At 44.0% G+C, this 22,439-nt stretch overlaps 1 protein-coding gene across 3 annotated transcripts in view; it reads left to right on the top strand.

Annotated features, from left to right (window-relative positions):
- BCAP29 (B cell receptor associated protein 29) overlaps positions 1–22,439 on the top strand; it is a 120,863-nt gene that overhangs the window by 68,899 nt on the left and 29,525 nt on the right. For all 3 annotated transcript variants that reach the window (XM_088480210.1, XM_088480208.1, XM_088480209.1), the window contains exon 7: positions 1,770–1,878. In XM_088480210.1, the coding sequence (XP_088336336.1) occupies positions 1,770–1,878 (109 nt within the window). The remainder of the gene's footprint in view (positions 1–1,769; positions 1,879–22,439) is intronic.

The following is a 22,439-nucleotide window of genomic DNA, read 5'->3' as shown; positions in this document are numbered from 1 at the left end:
ACTAAGGTACTGTACTAATTAAGTCACCTGTGCTCAACCATAGATATCTCTAAAACCTGAGCTGTTGGGGAGTCTTGAGAACCGCATTTGGGAACCTCTGCCCTAGGGTACAGGTTCAAGGCTTTTTTTGTCTTTGTTTTACATCAAAGTAGAAGTGGAGTGGGATATAAAGGAGAAAGTGTTTGTGTTTTTTGTAATAGTCCTACAGCTGCTAACATTGTGCAGGTAATGAGTTTACTGCCAAATCCACAGAACGGATACCTAAGGAGTACTGATGGCTCTAATTATCCATAGTGTGTCCTATTTTAACTTCTGAACACTCTGAAACACTAGATTGAATTTATTGTGTCCTATACTGGTAAGGCACAACTTTACATGTAGTCTCCATGACCCTGTACCAATGGTCGTGATGGTTATCCCTGCCTGTGACCTCTGTCGCAGTGGTTGGTTCGCAAATGCAGCAGGGGGTGTCTTACAACTACTGCTATATTTGCAAGGATAGACTTACAAAGCTGCTTGCAAACCTGTACACCAGGTTCTAATCTAGCCCCAAGTACCAGGAAGGCTCAAACTTCCTGCATATATAATGCAGAACAAAGGTAATTTAAGTTGTATATAAAGCCGCCTAGATGTTTTTGAGAATTCACCCAGTGCAATTTTTTTGTTGTATCAAAATTGGAAGTATTCTTAGTATGTGTAGTAATATTGGGAGGATGACCATGTTCACTGCAAAAACCCTACCTTTTCATGAGGTGTGGGGCAGAAACCATCCTTTCAAATTTTATTGAAATTGAAGAAAAATGTTAGTTATCCTGATTGTGGGATTGGTTATAATTATCTTCAGTCTCTCTCAGATTCGTTGTCCGAGACCTATTTGAACTAGTATGAATTGCTTCTATTCAAATCCCCCCTTCCCCCCAAAAAATTAAAATAAAATGAAACAGGGCTTAACTTTATGGTAAAATATAATATAGAGTGAATAGTTGCTAAATGCCACAGTGTAAAACATAAGTGCTATATATTTATAGAAGCTGTAATGAACCTAAAAAAGTACAATATAAACAGTATGTTTAAGTAAAATGCAGTACATAAAAACAGCAACTAAAAATTCTGAATGCATGATTGCCTATTCAGTAATAGGTAGCAGTAACCTAAATGTGATGGCACCTGAGCCCTGTTGCTTTTAGCACCACTGTTCTCTGTGTCTGTTGCAGAAGCTTTACTAGTGTTGTGGGCAATATCTGAATCTTACGGCTTCCAAGTGAATTGTTTCAATAGACCTGTATTCTCTGAGGATTTCTTAAACTTGTACAGGTAGGGGGCTGTAGCCCCACTGCCGATCACCATCATTCAGATGAGGGCAGCAGGCATGATGGTAATATTGCGTCATTTGGCTGTGTGTTTGGGACCAGCATTATGAAGGATTCTTAGCATATTCTTGGAAGCCTGCACTGATTTATGGGCACTTTAATGCATAAAGTTACTATATAGTAGTCCTTTTTGTGAGTTGCCTTTGAGGTAAAGGTAGCCTGTAAAGTCTCGCTTTTCAGAGCTCATTGTGTGCTCTCAATTTATCGCAATTTCAGCTCTGATCTATTAAAGGTAGTTTTCTTTGAAATTTCACTTACTGTTGAAGTGAACTTTTAGACCTATGGAAATCCTATTGACAATTGTATATGTAGTTATAAAAGTGAATTTTTAAAACAATGCTTAACATTCATTATGAAAATAACATACAATATGTAGATGTACGATCTGTCATGTTGCAGGTCTTGAACTCCAGTAAAGACGATCACGAACATGAAATCAAAACAGAGAATGCAAAGTTAAAAAGAGAAATTGAAAAGGAGAAAGAAGAATTACAGAGAATGTCAGAAGGTGAGTCATATTGTCTACACTACCACTTACATAAATGATTTTGGCTAAAGTTCCTAATTACATAGCTGGGGGGGGTCGGGTCACCAGCCGCAAGTGATTACAGCATGTGAATTGTCCTCCTGCTAACTCATTCCCCCTGCAATCATTTTAAGTTAGCAAATTAAATAGATTTTACAGTTGTGTAATACATGCACCTGTTTTTACATGGGCTCTGGCTCAGTGGTGGGGCAAATAAGAATTATAGTTATTAATTATTTATAGCGCTCATATTTTATTCAGCCGAGAATATATCACATCAGCCTCTGTCTCTGTGCAGTTTAGAGTCTATGACCCTGATTCAGAGGCGCTCGCGATTTGTGAGCGCTCGCTCTGAATCAGGGCAGGCTGTTTTTTTTTTTTTCACAGGCTGCTTGCTAAGCTGTGGGTGACCACCCACAGCTTTAGCAGGCAGCCTGGCGATGGTCGTGATTATCGCGACCATCGGGCTTGCGCCGAGACCCTTGTGGTAGACCCTTGTGGTCTGGTCCACCGCAAGCCCCAGTGAACTTCCTGCTCTAATAGAGCAGGAAGTTCACTACTGACATCTCTGGTGATGTCAGTAGGACCGCCCACAAACGGCAGGCGTTCCTTCAGGAACGCCTCCGTTTGTTCAGCCACCCCCCCTGCACGCCTAAAAACGGGGCGAGCTGTCAATCACAATCGACAGCCACCCCGTCTTGTAATGAGTCCCGCAGCGAGTGGAAATTCACTTGCTACGGGGCTCGCGCACGCGCAGTGTCTGAATCAGGCCCTATATTCCATAACATTAATAGAGCAGTCACGGATGGACCTTGCCAAACAGCACTACAATGGACCAAACAGCACTACAATGCTGATTGTATGTGAGTTTCTAACACCATTCCAGCTCATCTACTGTACTAGTACTTCTGAAACAGCATTTAGAAGTTTCCTTTCTGATGAAACAGGCTGCGAGCCAGGGGTATATTGACACCCAAAGGTGCCCGTGTGCAGCAGACTCCCCTTCCCTGAGCAGCAGGCCCCCACTCAGCCGCACATCTTACCTTGTGCGCCAGAAATTGGGTCCCTCCTTCTCCGCGGAGCCATCTTCCCGGTGATATTTGGGAAGGTGGCGAATGCGCACAAGAGAGCAAATGCTCTTGCACAGTGCCAGAGCCTTGGCTTTCCCTGTGCGGCACCATCTTCCCAAATATGTTACTGGGAAGATGGTGCTGTGGAGGAATAGGGACCTGCTTGTAAGGTAAGTATAATCTGGGTGCAGGGCTTGCAGTGTGGGGCCCTCTGGACCCAGGGGCTAGTGTACACTGCACAGCTTGCACCAATTTGAAATACGCCTATGCTGCGACCAATGAAACATCTTATTTTTTTTTAATTATTGGAAACCGTATCCGGTTTTATGCAACACTGTTTACTCCAATATCAGAGAAAAAAAATTAGAATTAAACTATTGCAGTACTGGATTATTTTTATCCAGAAAGACACTTACGGCATTTATTTCTTACAGCACACCTGCTCATATCTAGTAATGTATAAAGGACTACACAGTGGTTAGCATTGCTGGCTCACAGTCATGGGATCATTCCATTCAGATCTTTGTTCCGAAGGTTAAAATGCTAATACTTATATCAAGATATTAATTGATCTCTTACAAAACTGTGTTTTTGTAATTAAGATCGCTGTATGTATTTACTTAAAAGAAAACCATGTTTCTACTTCAGGGTCCATAGGGGGTCCACAGGGTTGACCTTGGGGTATAGGTTGGGAACCAAATCCGGGCACCACGCAGTTAAAGCTTTTAGCTCCCAGGATGCACTTGGGTCCACTCTCCCTATAACCCCGCCCCCCAGCCAGAGGCACCTCAGTTTAAGTTGGTGTCCGGCCGGAGTCGGGTCACCGTTACTGCAGGGGGGCTGCTTAGCAGCCCCTAAGCTTAAAATTTATTTTAAGAGTTTTTTATTATTTTTTACTACTCTTCAGAGCGGCAGCATCAGACTGTCCAATGGACGTCTAAGCTGCCGCTCCTACACCCCACCAGCGCTGCGACGCCAGTACAGATCTGGGGATCGCAGCGGGACCCCAGAGTCTGTACTAGCCGGGCTCTGGAGGAATCCCTGGGCAGCTGCCAGATCGACGGGGACAGGTAAGTCGCGTGGTCACCGCTTGCGGTGACCCGCGTGTACATGCAGCCTTATGCCTCCGGTCTCTGGGGACAGACCGGAGGCGCTAGCGGTGGCGGCGGGCTCCCCCTCCTTGGAGGCATACCCCGCGTGTCCACAGCCCCACCAGGGATTATAGCGGCAGCGGGAGCCGGCATCCCGGGGGGTTAATTGCTAGCCAGGGGAGGAAGCCTTCCCTGTCTAGCGGCTCCTCCCCTCAGCTCAGCGCACCTTTCAATGCTACAGTCTGGCGTCGCTGAGCTGCTTCCTCCGCGGGCCACGCTTCTTCTGAGGTCTCCAGTGGCCATTTTCTCTCTGTGGTGCTGCAGAACTCCTAGGATGACAGTGAGCCCAGTCCCCCTGCGTACCTGGCCATTTTGGGTGAGTGTACACAGTGCTATAGCCTTCCCAGACACTGAATCTGGGCAGTTGAATGTAGCGACATTGTGCAGTTTATTATATGTCATGCAAATGTATGTATATATATTTTTCTGCATTGTATGTGACTTATGCTAGTGCTGACTCTCTGCTTTTTCTCTCACCTGTCAGTGTATATCTATCCCTTTTCTTTATCTGCCCTAATACAGGTGTACCTGGGGTGGTTCTGAGACCTCACATATATATACTTGTTAATATCTGTGAGGTTTGTCACATACTGTTGCGTGCTGCACGTTGCCATATTTTAGATGGAACTGTGAGTTGCATACGCTGATAATGGGTCCCTGCAGCTAATCTTAGCGCCAGTCAGGACTGGTATGGCGCTGCTTAATATTTCTGTCAAGATAGTCAGATATATCTGACCAGGAGATTGCACACGATACTGCACCCATTATTGCTATCCTGCAAGTCATAGCCTGCAGGTAGTAGTGCGGAGGATTTTAACTCAGAAAGGTTTATGTATGCGGCACCATCTGGTGCCGGGCCCCTTGCACGACCCCCTTAAAGGGCGGTTTATTTCTCAGGATTCTCTCCTTTGAGGATCGCCGGGCGGGCCCCATTGTCGTTACTCGCTTGGAGTTACTTGACCATACTGCCCTTTTGAACTCGGGGTATCTCGCAATTTCTTGCAATTTACCCCTGTGCAACAGACTATCGCTCCCCGCCAGGGTTTTTCACAGTACATGAATTACCTCCGATACCACATCGGTCTGTCATTCCCCTTGCAGGGATTACCACAACGGCCACCCTGGTGGATGGCGTTTTATACAAAATACTAATTGGCGTGATATACGACCTGTGGTTACTTCCCAGTGGCTCTGCCGTGAACTGGATGGTGTATTCGGCTCTTTCCCTCTCACATGGGGGAAGCCGATTTCAAGTATTATTATCTCTGCTTTGGGGCTGGTGGCAGGTTCATTCTGGATATAGAGAATGTCGATCCTGCACCTGTATCATACATCTCCCGTTTTCTGCCCAGCGGGTGGATCTCATAGCGGGAGTCTGGCTGTCGCCAGATATGAGGAGTCACAAAGGCCTCCTGTTTCCCATTCCCTGGGGGTCCTCACAAGTAATGGAAATCCCCTTCTGGGATGGATTTATATGTTAATCGTCGGGTTACAGGCATTAATGCGCCTCCCATCCCGGCCTGGACTGATTTTACGGATCCGTAGGTGGTAACTTTGCCTGAAATCAATGTACTCATTTTCAGGGCCTGTTGCCCGTCCTACCATGGCCATCGCATGGTGATGCTTTTGTGACGTTTTTCCCCTCCAACACGTCTGGGGTTCAAATATCTTTTGCCGCTCACATAAAATATGCAGTGGTCATATGTGGGATTACCTACATTGGATGCCGGTCTTCTAACTTTCAGGGTTTCGGCGGCGACTGTATCCGCCGCAATACCCTATGGCTGCGTTATGGGAAAGCAGAGGTGCAGACTCCTTCCATGGGGAAGATCTTGTTTGGTCCTGACCTTGACAAGATCGTTGCATCATTGGCAGTATCACTAATGGGGAGATACCGTCTTTAGCTACTCCCACTACATTCGGACTAACTCTGTTAAGTCTTTTTGTCCTCAGGGTCAGCCTAAAGGCCTGTTTTTTCCTAGGCTGTCGGCCTCCATGGGGGCCACCATATCCAGTACCAAGCAGTCCTGGACTTCCGGACAACCCTGTTTCTAAACCTGAGGATATACCTTCAGCCTGACGGGACAGGTCTACATCTGGGGAATTCCAGAGTGAGGTACTGATTCTCAACGGCCTCTCATTGCTCAGGCGGCCTCCTCACAGGCATTGTTACACGGGCCCTTCTTCAGACCCGATCAGGGCCTTACAATCCCAGAAAGCTATACAGTCTTTGTGGTAAGCAGAGCTATTTCGGCCTACCTCACTATCTCAGTGAGGGACTGGTTGTTCTACTTTCTTTCTGGGGCAGTGACCGACTGGTCCTCCTTTGCCTATACTCTGTCTCAAATCCCTGAATCCGATTCCAACGGTGCCTTGACTCAGGTGGAATCGTCCATGCTCCATCATCCGACGTTTGGAACCTGGGGATTTTATGGTATATCTGAGTATTCAGGATACGTACCTACGGGTACATACAGAGCCCTCTCATCAGCATGGGTTCAGGTTTGCTGTGCCACAGCAACACTTGTAAGTTTCGGGCTCTGCCTTTTGGGGCTGTCCTCAACTCCACCGGGGTTTACCAGCTTTATGGATTTTCTGACAGTTCACCTGTTCAGTGTATCCGAATGCTCCTTTCTCTGGATGGTCTCCTGCTTTTAGCAGGATCACCAAGGTACTTTACCGCCAGGTCGGGATAACCGTGGCTTCTTCTCGGCACAGATAATTAGTCAACGGAGAAAAAGTCCTCCCTGCATCCCTCACAGGGTTTTCTTCATCTGGGAGCACTGCTGGATTCTCAGAATCTGAGAATTTTTCTGGCGTAAGACAAGATCTCCACTCTTCAACTTGGAGTGTGCGGATATCTACGCAGTCGACATATGTCATTACTCTTTGTGATGCGCGGTCTACCAGAGTGTCTACCTTTTGGTAGGGTGGAATGTGCTCAGTTCCATTCCAGGCCTTGCCATAATTGACTCCCCTCCAGATGGATCGAGTTTTTTCCATCGGATCGCTGTTCGAACGATGATACTTTCTCCGGAGGCGAGTTGGTCTCTGTCCGGGTGGCTATGGCCATCTCGTCCAGGGTGTTCTTTGCTACAGACAGTGTCTGGTCCGCATTCGTTTCGGGGCAGTTGGACGTCTGTCGCTTCTGCCCTGCCACTTAACTTGTTGATACTTTAGGCTGTCTTGGACCTTCACTCTGGCCTAACCCATATGTCACGGTAAACCTGAATAGGTTCAGTCCGACAGTGTCACAACAGTGGCTTCCATCTAGGCAACACTGGTAGTTGGGTGGCAATGTCAGGAATGTCATCCATTCTGACATAGTCCAAGGGTCTTCTCCTGGCCAACTCTGCAGTGTTTATTCCCGGAGCTCTCCATTGGGAAGCGGGCTTCCTCAGCTGTCACGACGTGCATCCCGGGGACTAGTCTCTTCTCCAAGAGAGGTTTCAACTCCTGGTGAGCAGAGAGGGCCTCCCTGAGGGGATTGATCCTCATGGCCTTCTGACTCGATCACACATTACCGGTGTTACAGTCCAGCTCTAGGAGTACTGAAGCTACCTTCAGTGACTCTTTGTCAGTGAAGTGGTCCTTCCACTTTGTGTACCTGTGTCCTCCGGTCTCCCTTCTTCCTCGAGGTCTTCGGAAGTTTAATTCGAGATGGAGGGGCTTTCCCTCTGGGGGCTCCAGTTCGTCCCAGACATCACTGGTACTAAGATTTTCGGATTCTCCTCATCGATGCTCCGTTCCTACTGCTTCACTATCTGGACCTGTTGTCTCAGGGTCCTTGTTTTTCCCTGGACCTGGATCGTTTGTCTTTGACTGCGCCCCTACTGTGGTCCTAGGGTTTCCCTGGCTCTGTCTTCATTGAGATGTTTAGAGCAGATAGGCCAGACTTTGCTGGGATCTGCCACGGACTGTGGCATACATAATTCTTATGGTATCGTACCTGTCGATACGATCCTCCGGTGTCCAGGATTTCCAGATATTCTGGCATTCCTTTCCGGCTGGCTTGGGTTTCACCCTTGGCCTGGTCTTCCTGACAGTGCGGATCTCTACACTGTCGGTATGGTTAAGATATGGAATTGCTCCGCTCTGGTATCCAGTTCATCCTTTGGAGTGTTTTCTGGATTATGCCTCCACTTGTTCTCCCTAGGGACTCCTGGGGAGTTAGTAGTGGTTCTTTGTTCCCTCCGGGGACAGTCAATGGAACCGCTGGTTGTGATAGCCATTACATGGTGTATTGTTTAAGCTCTCTCTCTCTCAGGGTGTTTAAATCAACCAGGAGAGTGTCTGAATTGGGAGCGTTCTCATGTGGCTCCCTCTTCTAGAGGGCATCATGTCAGGGTGTGAGTTGCTCTCGCCCTGTGTTTCTTCTTAGAGTGGTTTTTAGGTTCCATATTATTCTGGAACTTATGGTACGGCCATTCAGTTCCCAGTCCTCTCGGCTGGTGTGGCCTCATTGACTGTGGTCCGGCCTCTTTGGCTTTATGTGATCTGTTCAAGTTCCTTATGGTAATCGGACTCCTTATTGGTGGTCTGCGGTTTCTGGTTTTCACAGGAAACGATGGCCGGCCTATAATGAAATGTTGGCTGGATGGCCTCTTATGTCTTCCTCAGGGGCCTACCCATGGATGGGCATTTCTGTCGTTGAGGCTTGTTTTTTCTGGGACAATGTAACCCTCGTGGGCGGCTCGTTGTGGCGCCTCGGCTGTTTTGCTTTACTAGGTGTCCACCTGGTCTTCTGTCCATACCTTTTTAAGGTTCTAGGCATTGGTTTCCTTTGCCTCTCAGGATGCTTCCTTTTTGGCGACGGATTCTCCTCTCAGCACAGGAGCGTCCCCACCCTTGGTTGAACTGCTTTGGGACATCCCCAAGGTCAACCCTGTGGACCCCCTATAGACCCTGAAGTAGAAAACAAGAGATATAGTAAGAACTTACCTTTGTTATCTCTGTTTCTACGAAGTCCATAGGGTCCACAGGGCGCCCGCCCTGACGCACCTGGCTTCATATGGGCTGTGTTACTGGTCACCGGTTTCCCGTCTCCTTTTCTGTGAGTATGGTTCTAGAGTGTTCCAGTTTTCTCTCTCTTTTTCTCTCCTCCTCTGGCCTTTGGCTACTTACAAACTGAGGTGCCTCTGGCTGGGGGGCGGAGTTATAGGGAGAGTGGATCCAAGTGCATTCTGGGAGCTAAAAGCTTTAACTGCCTGGTGCCCGGATTTGGTTCCCAACCTATACCCCAAGGTCAACACTGTGGACCCTATGGACTTCGTAGAAACAGAGATAACAAAGGTAAGTTCTTACCATATCTCTTGTTTTAAGCAATCTTAATACCATTGAAGGCAATGAAACAAAAAAAATATTCATATAAACAAAGTCAGTAGAGCTATATTGAGGAGAGTAAAGACCTAGCATCCAAGTGTCACTATAAAAGGAAATTTCAAGTGATACTGAATTTGTTCAAGCTTAAAACACTTCTACTTGCCTATGTAGGCACCTTCATATTGCTCATTCAGAGTTGGCAGCCAGGGTGTCAGTTGTGGATTACCCATTAGGCTTCTTAGGGGCAGGGTCACAGTGAATGTTACACCACCAAGTTACAGCAGCTGCCAACGGACCTTGGGACAATGGATGTGAGAGCGGCAGTTGCTGCAGATCGGCATGGAGAGAGATTCACCACCCACTCAGGTACCCAACTATCTGGGGAATTTTTTTTTCTACCCTATAGCTATATAGATTTGTGGTTACTAGTAGCTTTTTTTTCTTTTTTTCTTTATATAAACTTTTTATTAAGCGAATTACAATATAAGGATACAGACAAATTTCCAAAGCATTAACGGCTTAAAATATACTTATGGTGAAAAATCTGTATCAATTCACACACAGTGACTCATTTTTAAATATAAAGAAGAAATTACAAAAGCCAGAAAATATCTAGCAGCAACGGTGTGGCCAACCGTCAAGGAAAAGGAAAACCATAGAAAGAAAAATAAGAGGAGGAGTGGGTGGGGTGGGCTCTAGTTGAAAAAAAAAAAGGAATCCCTCAAACTAAACAGGATAATAAAAAAAAAAAAAATGTAAATGTTGAATGGAGAGGGAATATGTTTTTGTACGTCAACCAGGGAGACCATGTTTTATCGAAAGACTTAGAGGTATTACGCAATATAGCGGTCATGTATTCCATCTTGTAGACATACCAAATACGTGATATTATTGCCTGCATAGGGGAAGGGGCAGGACTTTTCCAATCAGCTGCTGTTTGGCAGGTCATAGCCGATACAATATGTCAGAAAACTTACTCTGATGCCGGGATAGGGTGGGTAGGGGCAAGGGAAGAAGAAAATGCTGAGGATCAGAAGGAATAGTTGTCTCAAGTGCGAAAGGAGATCGGCAACATCCTGCCATATTTTGGTTATTTTCGGACAGGTAAGATATGTAAAAAGGTACCCTCGCCCCGACATCCCCTCCAGCACCTATCCGAGACATCGGAAAACATTACTTTTAGTCGGGAAGGTACATAATACCATCTCAATAGCAATTTAAAAATATTTTTCTTAATTTTAACGCAAATAGAGCTGGAGGCGGCGTTGTCCCGAATTTCCTTCCAATCCTCAGCATCTATGAAATGTCCCAAATCTCGCTCCCATGCTAATTCATGAGAGTCCCGATTAGGACTGACTTCCTCACTTAACAGAGAGTAAATAGTAGAGCTGAGATCCCTGGTAGAGGGTCGGTTCCAGCATAGAGACTCAAAAGAAGTTAAGGATCTGCTAGTTAAAGTCGGGCTGACTTTGAAATGAAAATGGCTTATTTGTAAAAAACGAAAAAAATCTTTAGATGGAATTGCTACTTTTTCTCGAATTTCGGAGAATTGGGGAAAATTAGTATCTATGGTGATATCGTTTAAAAATAAATTTAACCCTATGACCAGGCAATAAAGGAAGATTTACATAAACCTGGAGGAAAAGCAGGGTTATGAAATAGTGGTATTAAAGGAGACGGGCTTGGAGCAAGCTTCAAATGTCCATTGATTAAGTCCCAAACCGCTAAAGAACAGGAAATTACAAGGTGAGAAGAAACTATCCGGGAGCGATGAATCCTAGAGAGCCATAACAAAGAAGATACGGTGGCCAGTCCCAGCTCATAGGCTTCAATATCCACCCAGAACTTCCTCGTATTAAAGTTACACCACTGAGCACAATGAGAAAGTTGCGCAGCGTAGTAGTATTTTTTAAAATCCGGAATACCCAGACCTCCCCAACTCCCCCCTAGAGGGACGCTGAAGCAGTTTAAGTCTAATCAGCGGGCGTTTTCGGTTCCATATGAAATATGAAGTTTGATGCTGAAGGAATTTAAAGACCTAAGGAGGAATATAAATCAGAAGGGTCTGAAATAAATACAAGAGCCGAGGAAGAACGCTCATCTTAACAGATTGTATTCTACCTATCCATGAAAAAAAATAATTAGACCACTCATGCAGATCAGAATTAATACAATCTAAAAGCCGAGGGAAATTTACCTGAAACAGCTGGTGATAGTAGTGAGTTAAGAAAACACTGAGAGATTTGCTATTCTTTTTATGCCAGGTACAAGGGAGCAGGGCTTCTAGGGATCGTTTAAAGTGTCAGGAATATAGAGTTCAAGAACTTCAGTCTTGGTAACATTAATTTTATAACCCGAGTGTTGAGAATATAAATTTATTTCCTCTAGGAGTGAATTTAAAGATTGGGCTGGGTCATTGAGAGAAATTAAGACATTGTCAGCATAAGTGCAATTTTATATTCAGAGGGGCCTGTGGTTATTCCAGAGATAGACCTGTTACAACGGGTCCTTGCTGCCAGAGGCTCCATAACAAGTGCAAATATTAGGGGAGAGGGGACAACCCTGCCTGGTACCGTTAGTGAACCCAAAACTAGTGGAGTAAATATTATTGACAGAGACCCGCGCCGTGGGGGCGGGGAACGATAAAGCGCCATAACCCCATCTAAAAATTTGCTGGAGAAGCCGATTCTATCGAGGACTGCAAAAACAAAGGGCCAGGAGATGCGGTCAAAGACCTTCTCTGCATCTAGCGCTAAGATTAGAGAGGGAAGTTTCAGTTTATGAATAGAGTATATCAAATCAATGGCCCATCTAGTATTATCCGATGCCTGACACCCTGGTATGAACCCGACCTGATCAGGATGTATCAGATAAGAAAGCAAAGGAGCTAACCGAGTAGCTAAGATTTTAGCATAAATTTTAAGATTGACGTTTAATAAGGAAATCGGTCTATAATTAAGGCATTGAGTAGGATCTCTATCAGGTTTAGGGATCACCACAATATAGGCCCAGGTCGTATCAGGAGCAAAAGAACGCCCTCTAAAATATTGTTAAATAAAGAAGTAAGATGCATAGCAAGTTCCTTTAGCAAATAACTAATAATATTGAGCTGTAAACCCATCGTGGCCTGGGACGGCAGAGGATCGTATTGATTTTATGGCATCTATTGTCTCTTCGACTGAAATACGGTCATTGAGTGTAGTTAGTTGAGAGTCCGATAGACTAGGCAAAGAAGTAGAGGACAAGTATGAGTGTACCTCCTCGGCTCCGACAGAAGAGGGAAGGGAGGAATCCGATAAATTATAAAGGGAACTATAAAGACTCCGAAATTCCTCAGCCATAACTTCAGGATCATAGGTAAGAGAACCAGATGACTGATAATATAACTTTTCTATCGCGCTTAACGCTTGCCTGCGGCGCAACTTATTGGCTAATAAAGAATCAATTTTATCGGCTTTATCATAAAAGCATTGAGGAAGTTTCTGCAAAATAAGCGCAGCGTGACGAGACAAAAGGGCATTAAACTGTCCTCGTAAGTTCTCTATTTGGGACAGCACAGAGGCACTAGGGGACATTTTATGTTGGGTCAGAAATGTGGAGAGTTGTGACTCAAGAAGGCGAATCTCCTGCGCAGCTGTTTTCCTATCCGCTGAGGTTAAAGCAATGAAAAACCCCGTATGGTAGCCTTATGGGCTTCTCACAGGATACTGAAAGAAATATCAGGAGAGGCATTCTCCTCAAAATAATGGGTCACCATCAGTTTGAATTCTTGCAGAGCAAGGGGATGTTGTAAAAGGGAGTCATCTAAGTGCGCTTCCCATGAGGAGAGCGATATATATCTAAATGAATATAGACGCCCGCGTGGTCCGTCCATGTAAAAGGGGTAATACCTGCCTCTGTAACCAAAGAAGCTATAGATGAGGAAATATGAATCCTGTCGATCCTAGAGTAATGTTGGTTACTAGTAGTTTTTACTGGGCTCAGGGGCCTATATTTTAAAGTTGCTAAAGTTATAATTATCGCTTCTAGTATAGGCAGCTGAGTCCCGGGCAGCTCGCTTGGACCCCATTTACCGACTGCATATCACACTGCCCAGCTGGAACCCACCCAGCCAACCCACATCAACTGCAGGTTCTGGACCCTTTTTTTTTCCAGTTGGGATTACAACTTAGCAAAAGGGTCCCCGTGGCTACTACAGGGCCATAGGAGTTACCAGTTCAAGACTCCCCATCATCCAGTAAAGAAGTCACATCTTCTCATACCTACCTACATTCACTTTGGATTTTCATTAAGAGAAACTTTAACAGCCATCCCGGATTCACCTCATGCACCCCATAAAAGAAATCCCCACCCAATTGTGTTTTCTGGTTTGTTTGTTTTTGCCCTTTGAGTGTTCATATAATACTAATTTTCAATCTCTTAACCACTATTACATAGGGCCTGAGAGCCGCTACACCAATTAGTATTCGCCTTGGACACAAGTATTCCTAGCTGCCCTTAATACGGACAACAATTGGTGGTGGGCTGGACTACAAGTGGGCGGGGAAGTGCTGACAAGAGGTGGACGGGCCTCCCTGTATTAAGTGGCCCAGGCACCTTGAAGGCTTAATCTTGATAGGAGCCAGCCATGAATTCTTTGTAAAGTAAATATGTGTCTAGCAACTGATTACACCTAGATTAACCAAAATGTTTCCTCAATCTTATTATTTGATGACCTTTTCTCTGAGCTATGTGATTCTGGTACATGGTATCTGATACATTCTTATTGGTCTTTGAAACCTGGATTAAGCCTACAACCTTTCAATTTCTTATTGATATAGAAATTTAGATCTCTTTAATCAATACATTATCACATATTCGTCAATTTCAAATTAAGAGTTTCTAGGGGGGAGATGTATCAAACCTTCAAGTGAGATGATGTGGAGAAGTTGCCCATAGCAACCATTTAACCTCTGTCATTTCATAGATTGTGCTAGATAAATAAATAATAGTTAGAAGCTGATTGGGTGATATGGGCTACTTCTCCACTATATCTCTCCCCTTAGGTCCCTATTGCCAGCTGTTTGGTGTACAATTCTGAAACCATGCCTACAAATCTGACTTGTACGATCAGTTGGATTAAGTCCATGGGGAGTGTATGATACACCTTCAGGGAGGATGCGCAATAAAAATACACAGAGCTTTAGGACACCTGCAGTACCTCAGTAGTATCAGTATGAACCAATTAAATAGAATAAAACTCCTAGATTTAATAATGAAAGAGATACAAATTAAACATTGCTAATAAATACAAATGTCTACATACTGAGTTTGGCAGTACCAGTTTTTCTTGACTTTTATTTTATGTTTGCTCCTTGCCTAAAATGCTAAAGGAGCAACACTAAGAGAAAAGCAGATTGGACCTGTTTGAGATGTCACTGAGTGTGTGACAGTACTGCGTAACATGAAGCAAGTACGTTGTGTAATGTAACTCCTGACCTTGTGAAGTTCAGACGTATTCCTCCAAGAGATTGTTTTACATTTTTATGGAGACATTAGTATTTTTACATAGCCTACTTGAGTTTTGAAATCATGTAACACGTTACAGTAGAGAGATTAAACATGAACTTTGCTAATTCCTAATGGCTAAACTGTGTATGAATTGAATGCATATTAAGGAAAGGTGTATGGTAGAGTTTGAGTATGAACAACTGAATGAAAGTGAGCCAAACATCAGCACTCCCTTCATGCATGTCTACTTACATATTTTAGAAACAAAAATAAATCGACCCCCTGCATTATTTTTTGTACTGTCCGTTTGTTTATATGAGAATAGAAGAGGTGTACTGGTATAGTTTTTGTGCAGTGCTTTAACTACCGGCAAGAAAACATCAGCCTTAAGCTTGTGAGCGCAGACTCTTGTAGCACTCTTTAAGTGTACTCAGTATTTTTACAATTTATGAAGTGTAAGCACAGAGTCACTGGCATACTAACCTTGATATGCAATATGAATGTGCAAGCAGCATTAGTAACATAAACGTTTTGTAGCTATGTATACCCCATTATATACTCATTGTTTGTGTTCAGAATTTCGAGTCATAATATTTTTAAGCACTTCTATTGACTTTGTTACAGTACTTATAAAATATAGACATATGGTGCATACACACGGTCAGATTTTTCCTTCAGATCTGAACGATAACGATTTAAAAATCGTTCAGTTCATATCTGAAGGAAAATCTGACATATCTGACTTGCCTGGACGATGAACGATGCGCGTTCCCGTTTGTCAGATAACGATATCTGACATCTGATGTGTTTGCAGTCAGACTTGGACGATTCCATTCATTTTAATGCAGTCAAAAATCGTTCAATCGTTCAAAACTTTGGTAAAATCTTTCAAATCGTTCATCTGACAAATCTGACCCTGTGTATGCTCCAATAGTTGAATCAAACCAATATTTAATGATCTTGCCATTCCCCTTATAATGATGGTAATATTTGCTGACCTGCCAGTATAACTAAATTCTTATAATATACAAAGAATTTCCTGCATCCTTTATTAGACACTCCAATTATATAACCACATTTTAGTTGTATATGCTTTCATACATTGAGAACTATAGCAATTTGCTTCTGCCTAATATGTTAATCATTTACACTTGTACATTTGTTGTATAACTTTAGGAGCCGACTTTCTAAAAAGAAAGCCATCGGCATATTTCAAAACCTGCTGTAGTTTTCCCATTAACCTGTTGAAGGAAGTTCAGTTCCCTAGCCTTGAAATTCCCTTCCATACTTTTTAAATCTATTTGTTTGGGTATCATGGGTCCTCTTCATGTCCTCCCTAGTGCATTTCCTTTTTTTTTACGGTTTACAGGAGGCAGCATGAAATACGTTTGTAGACATGTACAACATTTTTTTAAATAAAAGAATTTCCACAAACTTCAATCAACTACAGTATGTAAGGAATTGTTACTTTTTGTAGTCTTTAAGGAGACAAAATCAAAGAAAGTTTAGGAGCTTGATTTAAGGGTAACGATAAAGATTTTTGCTTGGATTATGATCAAACCACTATGTTTCATTGTTGCCCAGACACTATTATGAGGAAGACTAATGGTTTGGCTCTCTGTCATGGTTACAAGCTAGTGATTATTTTTTTAATCCTTCCACGAATAGAAAGTATAAATGTGAATTGCTGATTATAATTTAAAAAAAGAAAATTTTTCAGTAGAGCCAGATATTGTCATGCAGTGTATTGTTTGCATTAGGCATGCTATATATATATATATATATATATATATATATATATATATATATATATAATATGGGTTGTAGTTTAAATTCTGACTGTCGGGAGGCAGGTGCTGCAGATCCAATACCAGTCACAATCCCAGTGCCAGACCGCCGGCATCCCAACGGTAAGTCGTGGGGTTAGCGTGATGGTTAGGCACGGGAGGGGAGGGTTGGGTATAGGCTGCAGGAACGGTTAGGTTAGGGGTAGGAGTTATGATACTTACCGACAGGTATCTGTATCCTAACCCTGTTGGGATGCCGGCGTCGGGATTCTGACTGCCAGGATCCCAAGTGCCGGCATCCCGTACCCAATAATAGAGTGCCTGTCTGTTTGTCCTTTATGCACGGTCAGAGTTTTGGACCTAGCTCCATCAAATTGGCATAGTGGTGTAGTGTGACCAGGATTAAGTTTTTGCCTAGGTTTAAACATTGTCAGGGCCACACACTGTCACACTATCCCTAAAAATGGGAACACTTAACATTACACAGGTTCCAGGGCTGACTCCAGTGGAAATTGGCAGTCTGACAAAAACGTGTGAAAGCTACATAAGTATTCTTTCAGCCTCACAGGCTGAGCCTGAGGCATGAGTCAAACTTTATGACTCATGCAAGTTCATATTAAATCCGGAATTAGTCATTTTTAAAAAGACCATTTATATGAGTCAGCCCTCTGTGTTTGCATTGGAGGGGGCATAACTAGAACTTTGTGGGCCACAGAGCAAGATCTTAAAAGGGCCTCACCAGAGGTAAAAAAAAAGAAGAAACATTTGCTCCCACACAGAGCCCATTCATGTTATGCCACACAAAGCCCATTCAGGTTATGCCACACAATAGTACCCCTTATACATATTATGCCACAGAGTAGTAGCGCCACTTATGCATTATGCAACACAGTAATGCCCCTTACACTATACCACATAGCCCTTTACAGACTATGCCACATAGTAGTAGTGCAAAAAAAAAAAAAAACTTCTAATGAACTGCGCAAACGTCAATTGGATATACAACTATAAATACTAATGTGTTGCATTGATAAAGAAAGGCTTCCTTGAAAAATAAAAAGAAGTTATTCACAGTTTTCTAATTAATACATATATCAATTAAAATGCTATAATGATACAATTGGTAATGCTTAACATTTGGCCACTGTAATAAGTATAATAGATACAAGATTGATACTTGTTTGCTCACCAGCTGGTTATAGCAATTTTATTAGTATACAATGTCTCGTTCCAAGATAATCTTTCAATATTACTTTGATAATTGGAGTATTATGCTCACCAGCTTGGATTTACCAAATATCACGGAGTTCCCAATGGCAATCTGTTTTCCTGAAATATTAGCAAGTGTGCTTAATTCCTTGTATGCCGCTAAGTGGGAGGCCTGCAGTACCTCTCACCTGTCTGTGTAAGGTCGGCAATACGGACAGAGTGGTACACTATATCAGCTAAATGTCCCGTACTCACAGTGCTCTTTTCCCTTGCGTCTCAGCTCACTGTGGGTGGATATGTACACCACGTGTGTAGCGGGTTGGTGTCTCCGACACTCGCGGCTTGGTGTCTCCGACCCTCTCTCCGGTTGCTTTGCATCTGGCTAACCTCCTCACCTCTGAGCACTGAGGGCGGGGAGGTGTGTCCAGCACGCTGCACTCGCTGGAAGGCACAATGCACGGTCTCACTATAGGCCTCGCGCTGTGAGTCTCACGCTGAAGTTGGCTCCTGGTGAAATCAGTGGAGCATAAATTGGGAAATCCGTCTTGGAATACAGCAATATAAAATATAGGTGGTACCCTTGATCGACGCGTTTAGCTCTTGTCCAAGAGCTTTTTCAAGAAGATCATAGTAGTAGTGCCCCATATAACACATTATTCCACACAGTAGTAGTGCCCCTTACACTCATCGCCCCCCCCAGCAACTCACCTCCCAGTTTCCCTTAAGCAGGCTCTCGCCTCTCCATGTGTGCCATCAGCAGCCAGCAGGTGTGGATTTGGTGCCGGGTCACCAGATAATTACAGCTAGCGCGGCGGCAGGCATTTACAGACAGCGCCGGCACAATTTGAATCTGGCACCGGTCAAGAGCCAAACTGAGCTCGCAGACCAGCAGCCAATCAGGAGCTGCCACTGCTGATTGGCTGTCGGTCCGTGAGCTCTGATTGCCTCGCGACTGGCGGCGCTGTATCTCCATGTCTGCCTGCCAGTGTGCCAGCTGTAATCAGATGGCGGTCCAGTACCAACTCAACACCGCTGACACCCAGGCTCCCCTCATTGGCCCTGACGACCTTTCCACCTTGTGTGCATGGCTGGGTGCAGGGGGAGCGGCGGGCCACAGAGGCAGCTCGGGCACCATAGCAGCCGCACCCCTTGCATACACGGTACTTACGCCACTGTTTGCATGCAAGTTAGCAAACAGTGGAGTCCTTTTCAGGATCAATGGAATGGGTTTTTAGTCGAGGACAATGTAAACAAAGGCTGCAGGTGTACTGCAGGAGTGTGTGTGTATATGTAATATATATATATATATATATATATATATGTGTACACACAAACAGCAGAGAGATGGCACTCAGGGCCTGATTCAGAGCCGGACGCTCTGACCAGAGTGCTCGCTCTGAATCAGGGCCCTCCTACCTGAAAATGGAGCGGCTTCCTGGACGCTCGCATAGCTGTGGGTGACCACCCACAGCTTATGCGAGCGGCCAAAATGATGGTCACGATGGTCAAGACCATCGGGCTTGCGACGAGACCCTGCGGTAGGGTCTCGCTGCCGCAAGCCCAGGAGTGCTTTTGGCTCTATCAGAGCCAAAAGCACTCCCACTGACATCACTTGTGATGTCAGTGGGGCCGGCTCCAGATGGAAGGCGTTCCCATGGGAACGCCTCCGTCTGGGCTGCAACGCCCCCGGCACGCCCACCAAAGGGGGCGTGCTGTCAGTCACCATCGACAGCACGCCCCCTTTGGTGCGAGGCCGATAGCAACAGCTTGGCTGTCGCTATGCGGGTCTCGCGCATGCGCACGACGGAGCTCCCTCCGTCGTGCGCATTAGGGCACCATCGACCCGCTTGCGAGCGCTCAGCGCTTGCGAGCGGGTCTGAATTAGGCCCTCAGGTCAAAAGATACAGCATTTGCATACCTGAGGAAAATGTGAAGTAGCTAATGAATAATCTGATTTTAATAAATGTGATGATATAATTAATAGTTACACTATATGAGACAGACGTTTCACTAAACAGCCACATAATTTGGAGACGGACTGACTCATTTACATGCATTGTACTTGCATTATACAAGCTGATACAGTAAATGCATGTAATGTCAGTGGGTATACGGCCTTCTGTCTCCATAAGAAATAAGGTGATAGTGGATGTACTGCTATGTGCACAGTTTTTATGTCTGAGCTTTGTGTGTTCCCATTTAGTCACATAAACCTACAGCTTCTATTTTATGTATTGAAGTGCAGTATATTGTGAAAATGGTTCTTTACAATTTTTTTTTATCTGATTAAACAAAAATATTGTGCCTCAATTGCATATTGATGTGGGTCATGTGAAGAAATGTAGTAAATTGTTAAGCAAGAAGAACCTTAATTATGCTTATAAAGGAACCTGTCACACACCGTGTATTTATCTCAGTTTTTGTATAAAGTGCTAGACTGTATATACTGAACCTTGCTGGTAGTAATATGCAGAAGTTTCATTTGCACAGGTGAATAGATTTTTTTTTTCTTACTGTATTTGTCTTAGACAACTCATGATATTATACAGATATATGCATTGTATAATTAATAAGTACATGTATTACACAACAATTTAAAAGCTTAGTGTCCCAACTCACTGTGCTATTACAGCAAGTAACTTTGCAATACAAGCTGTTGCTAATCACATATGTATACATTAGGCCAGTTAGCCACTTTTGGTTGGGGGACCATTAGACTGCCCCTTTCACATAGGTTTGTTCTCGCTTATATAATCATGAGTGGACATGTAGCGGTCTCACACAACTATCACTCTCCTCTCCTTATATACTCAGTGCTGCTGGATACAGTCTGATTATTTGATTGGTTAGGCTCTACTGTCCTTTACTACTTCAAATAAGTATACAAGGACAAAAAGGTGAAGGCTTACAGTAGCAAAAAGATGGTCAATCTTTAATCAAATGTATCATTAGAAGACGACTTATTATAAATGTTTGGTATTGCTTCTTTGACTAGAAGGCTCTTTAGAATGCCCATTTAATGTCATTCATGTGTCCAGGAAATCACCTATTTTCAACTTACAGTAAAAAACACATTAGTTGCATTGCCTGAATCTATGTTAATAGCAGTATGTGATGCTTCATTCTGGGAATATTTTGGCAATAGAGTGAATAGAAACCTCACCTCAAATAGTGAATTAGTTTTGGCAACAAATACATTATTGCAATGTCTCATCCATGACATTCGTCCACTACATAAAATTTCAATAGACAAACAAATAAAACGTGTAAATTTCAAGAGTGCTCTAAACATTTATCCAAAGCAGTAACCATTTGTCTTTATTGTAGTTTTTCTGATTCTGGTCTTTTTTTTTTTCTAAAAATTGATAACTACATTATTCTGAGAGTTGAGAAAAACCTCATATTACATTGCTTCAAATGCATTTATCCTTCTGTACTCAATGACAGCAGTATCCGGTCTTTAAGTCTACATTGTTTAGATAGACAGTGTTTAAGTAGACAATGGAAGATAGACAGGCAGTAGACAGACAGGGACTGAAGGTCGACACACTAAAGGTCGACTGATGACAAGGTCGACAGGGACTGAAGGTCGACAGGTAATAGGTCGACAGGGTCTGAATGTGGACAGGATCTGAAGGTCGACACTAAAGGTCGACTGGTAACAAGGTCAAGAGGTATGAAGGTCGACACTCATATAGTCGACATGTAAATGGTCGACACTTGGTCACCATAAAATGGTTGGCACGCGTCGACATGAAATTGGTCGACACTTGGACGGCATGAAAATGGTCGTCGCGTGTCGACACTCATATAGTCGGCATGTAAATGATCGATGCGGGTTGACACTCATATAGTCGACATGTAAATGGTCGACACGTGTTTGTTTTTTGCCTTAATCTTTATTCCTAACCCGAAGTGCCTAACCCTCACTGTCGGAGTAAGTGCCTAACGTGTCGACCATTTGACTCGACCTTCATACCTGTTGACCTTGTTCCTAGTCGACCCGGTGGAGTAAGTGCCTAACCCTGACACTAACCCTAAAAAAAAAAAAAAAATGTGCTGACCTACTGCCTGTCGACCTTTACCAGTCGACCTTCTGACCCTGTCAACCTTCAGTCCCTGTTGACCTACTGCCTGTCGACCTTCATATCTGTCGATATTGGTACAGGTCGACCAATAGTGTCGACCTTCTGACCCTGTCAACCTACTGCCTGTCAACCTTTAGTACCTGTCGACCTTCAGTACCTGTTGACCTTGTCACCAGTCGACCTTCAGTACCTGTCGACTTTACCAGTCGACCTTTAGTGTGTCGACCTTCTGACCCTGTCAACCTTCAGTCCCTGTCGACCTACTGCCTGTCGACCTTCATACCTGTCAATATTGTTACCAGTCGACCTATAGTGTCGACCTTCTGATCCTGTCAACCTACTGCCTGTCAACCTTTAGTACCTGTCGACCTTCAATTGAACCATACCCATGACAGCTGATCCAATGACTATACAGTAAGTCCATTC

Source organism: Taudactylus pleione, unplaced genomic scaffold (assembly GCF_031769625.1).
Source record: "Taudactylus pleione unplaced genomic scaffold, aTauple2 ptg000251l, whole genome shotgun sequence".
NCBI classification, from domain to species: Eukaryota; Metazoa; Chordata; class Amphibia; order Anura; family Myobatrachidae; genus Taudactylus; species Taudactylus pleione.
The sequence above is the reverse complement of the archived record's forward strand: the minus strand, read 5'-3'. Positions and strand labels throughout refer to the sequence as shown.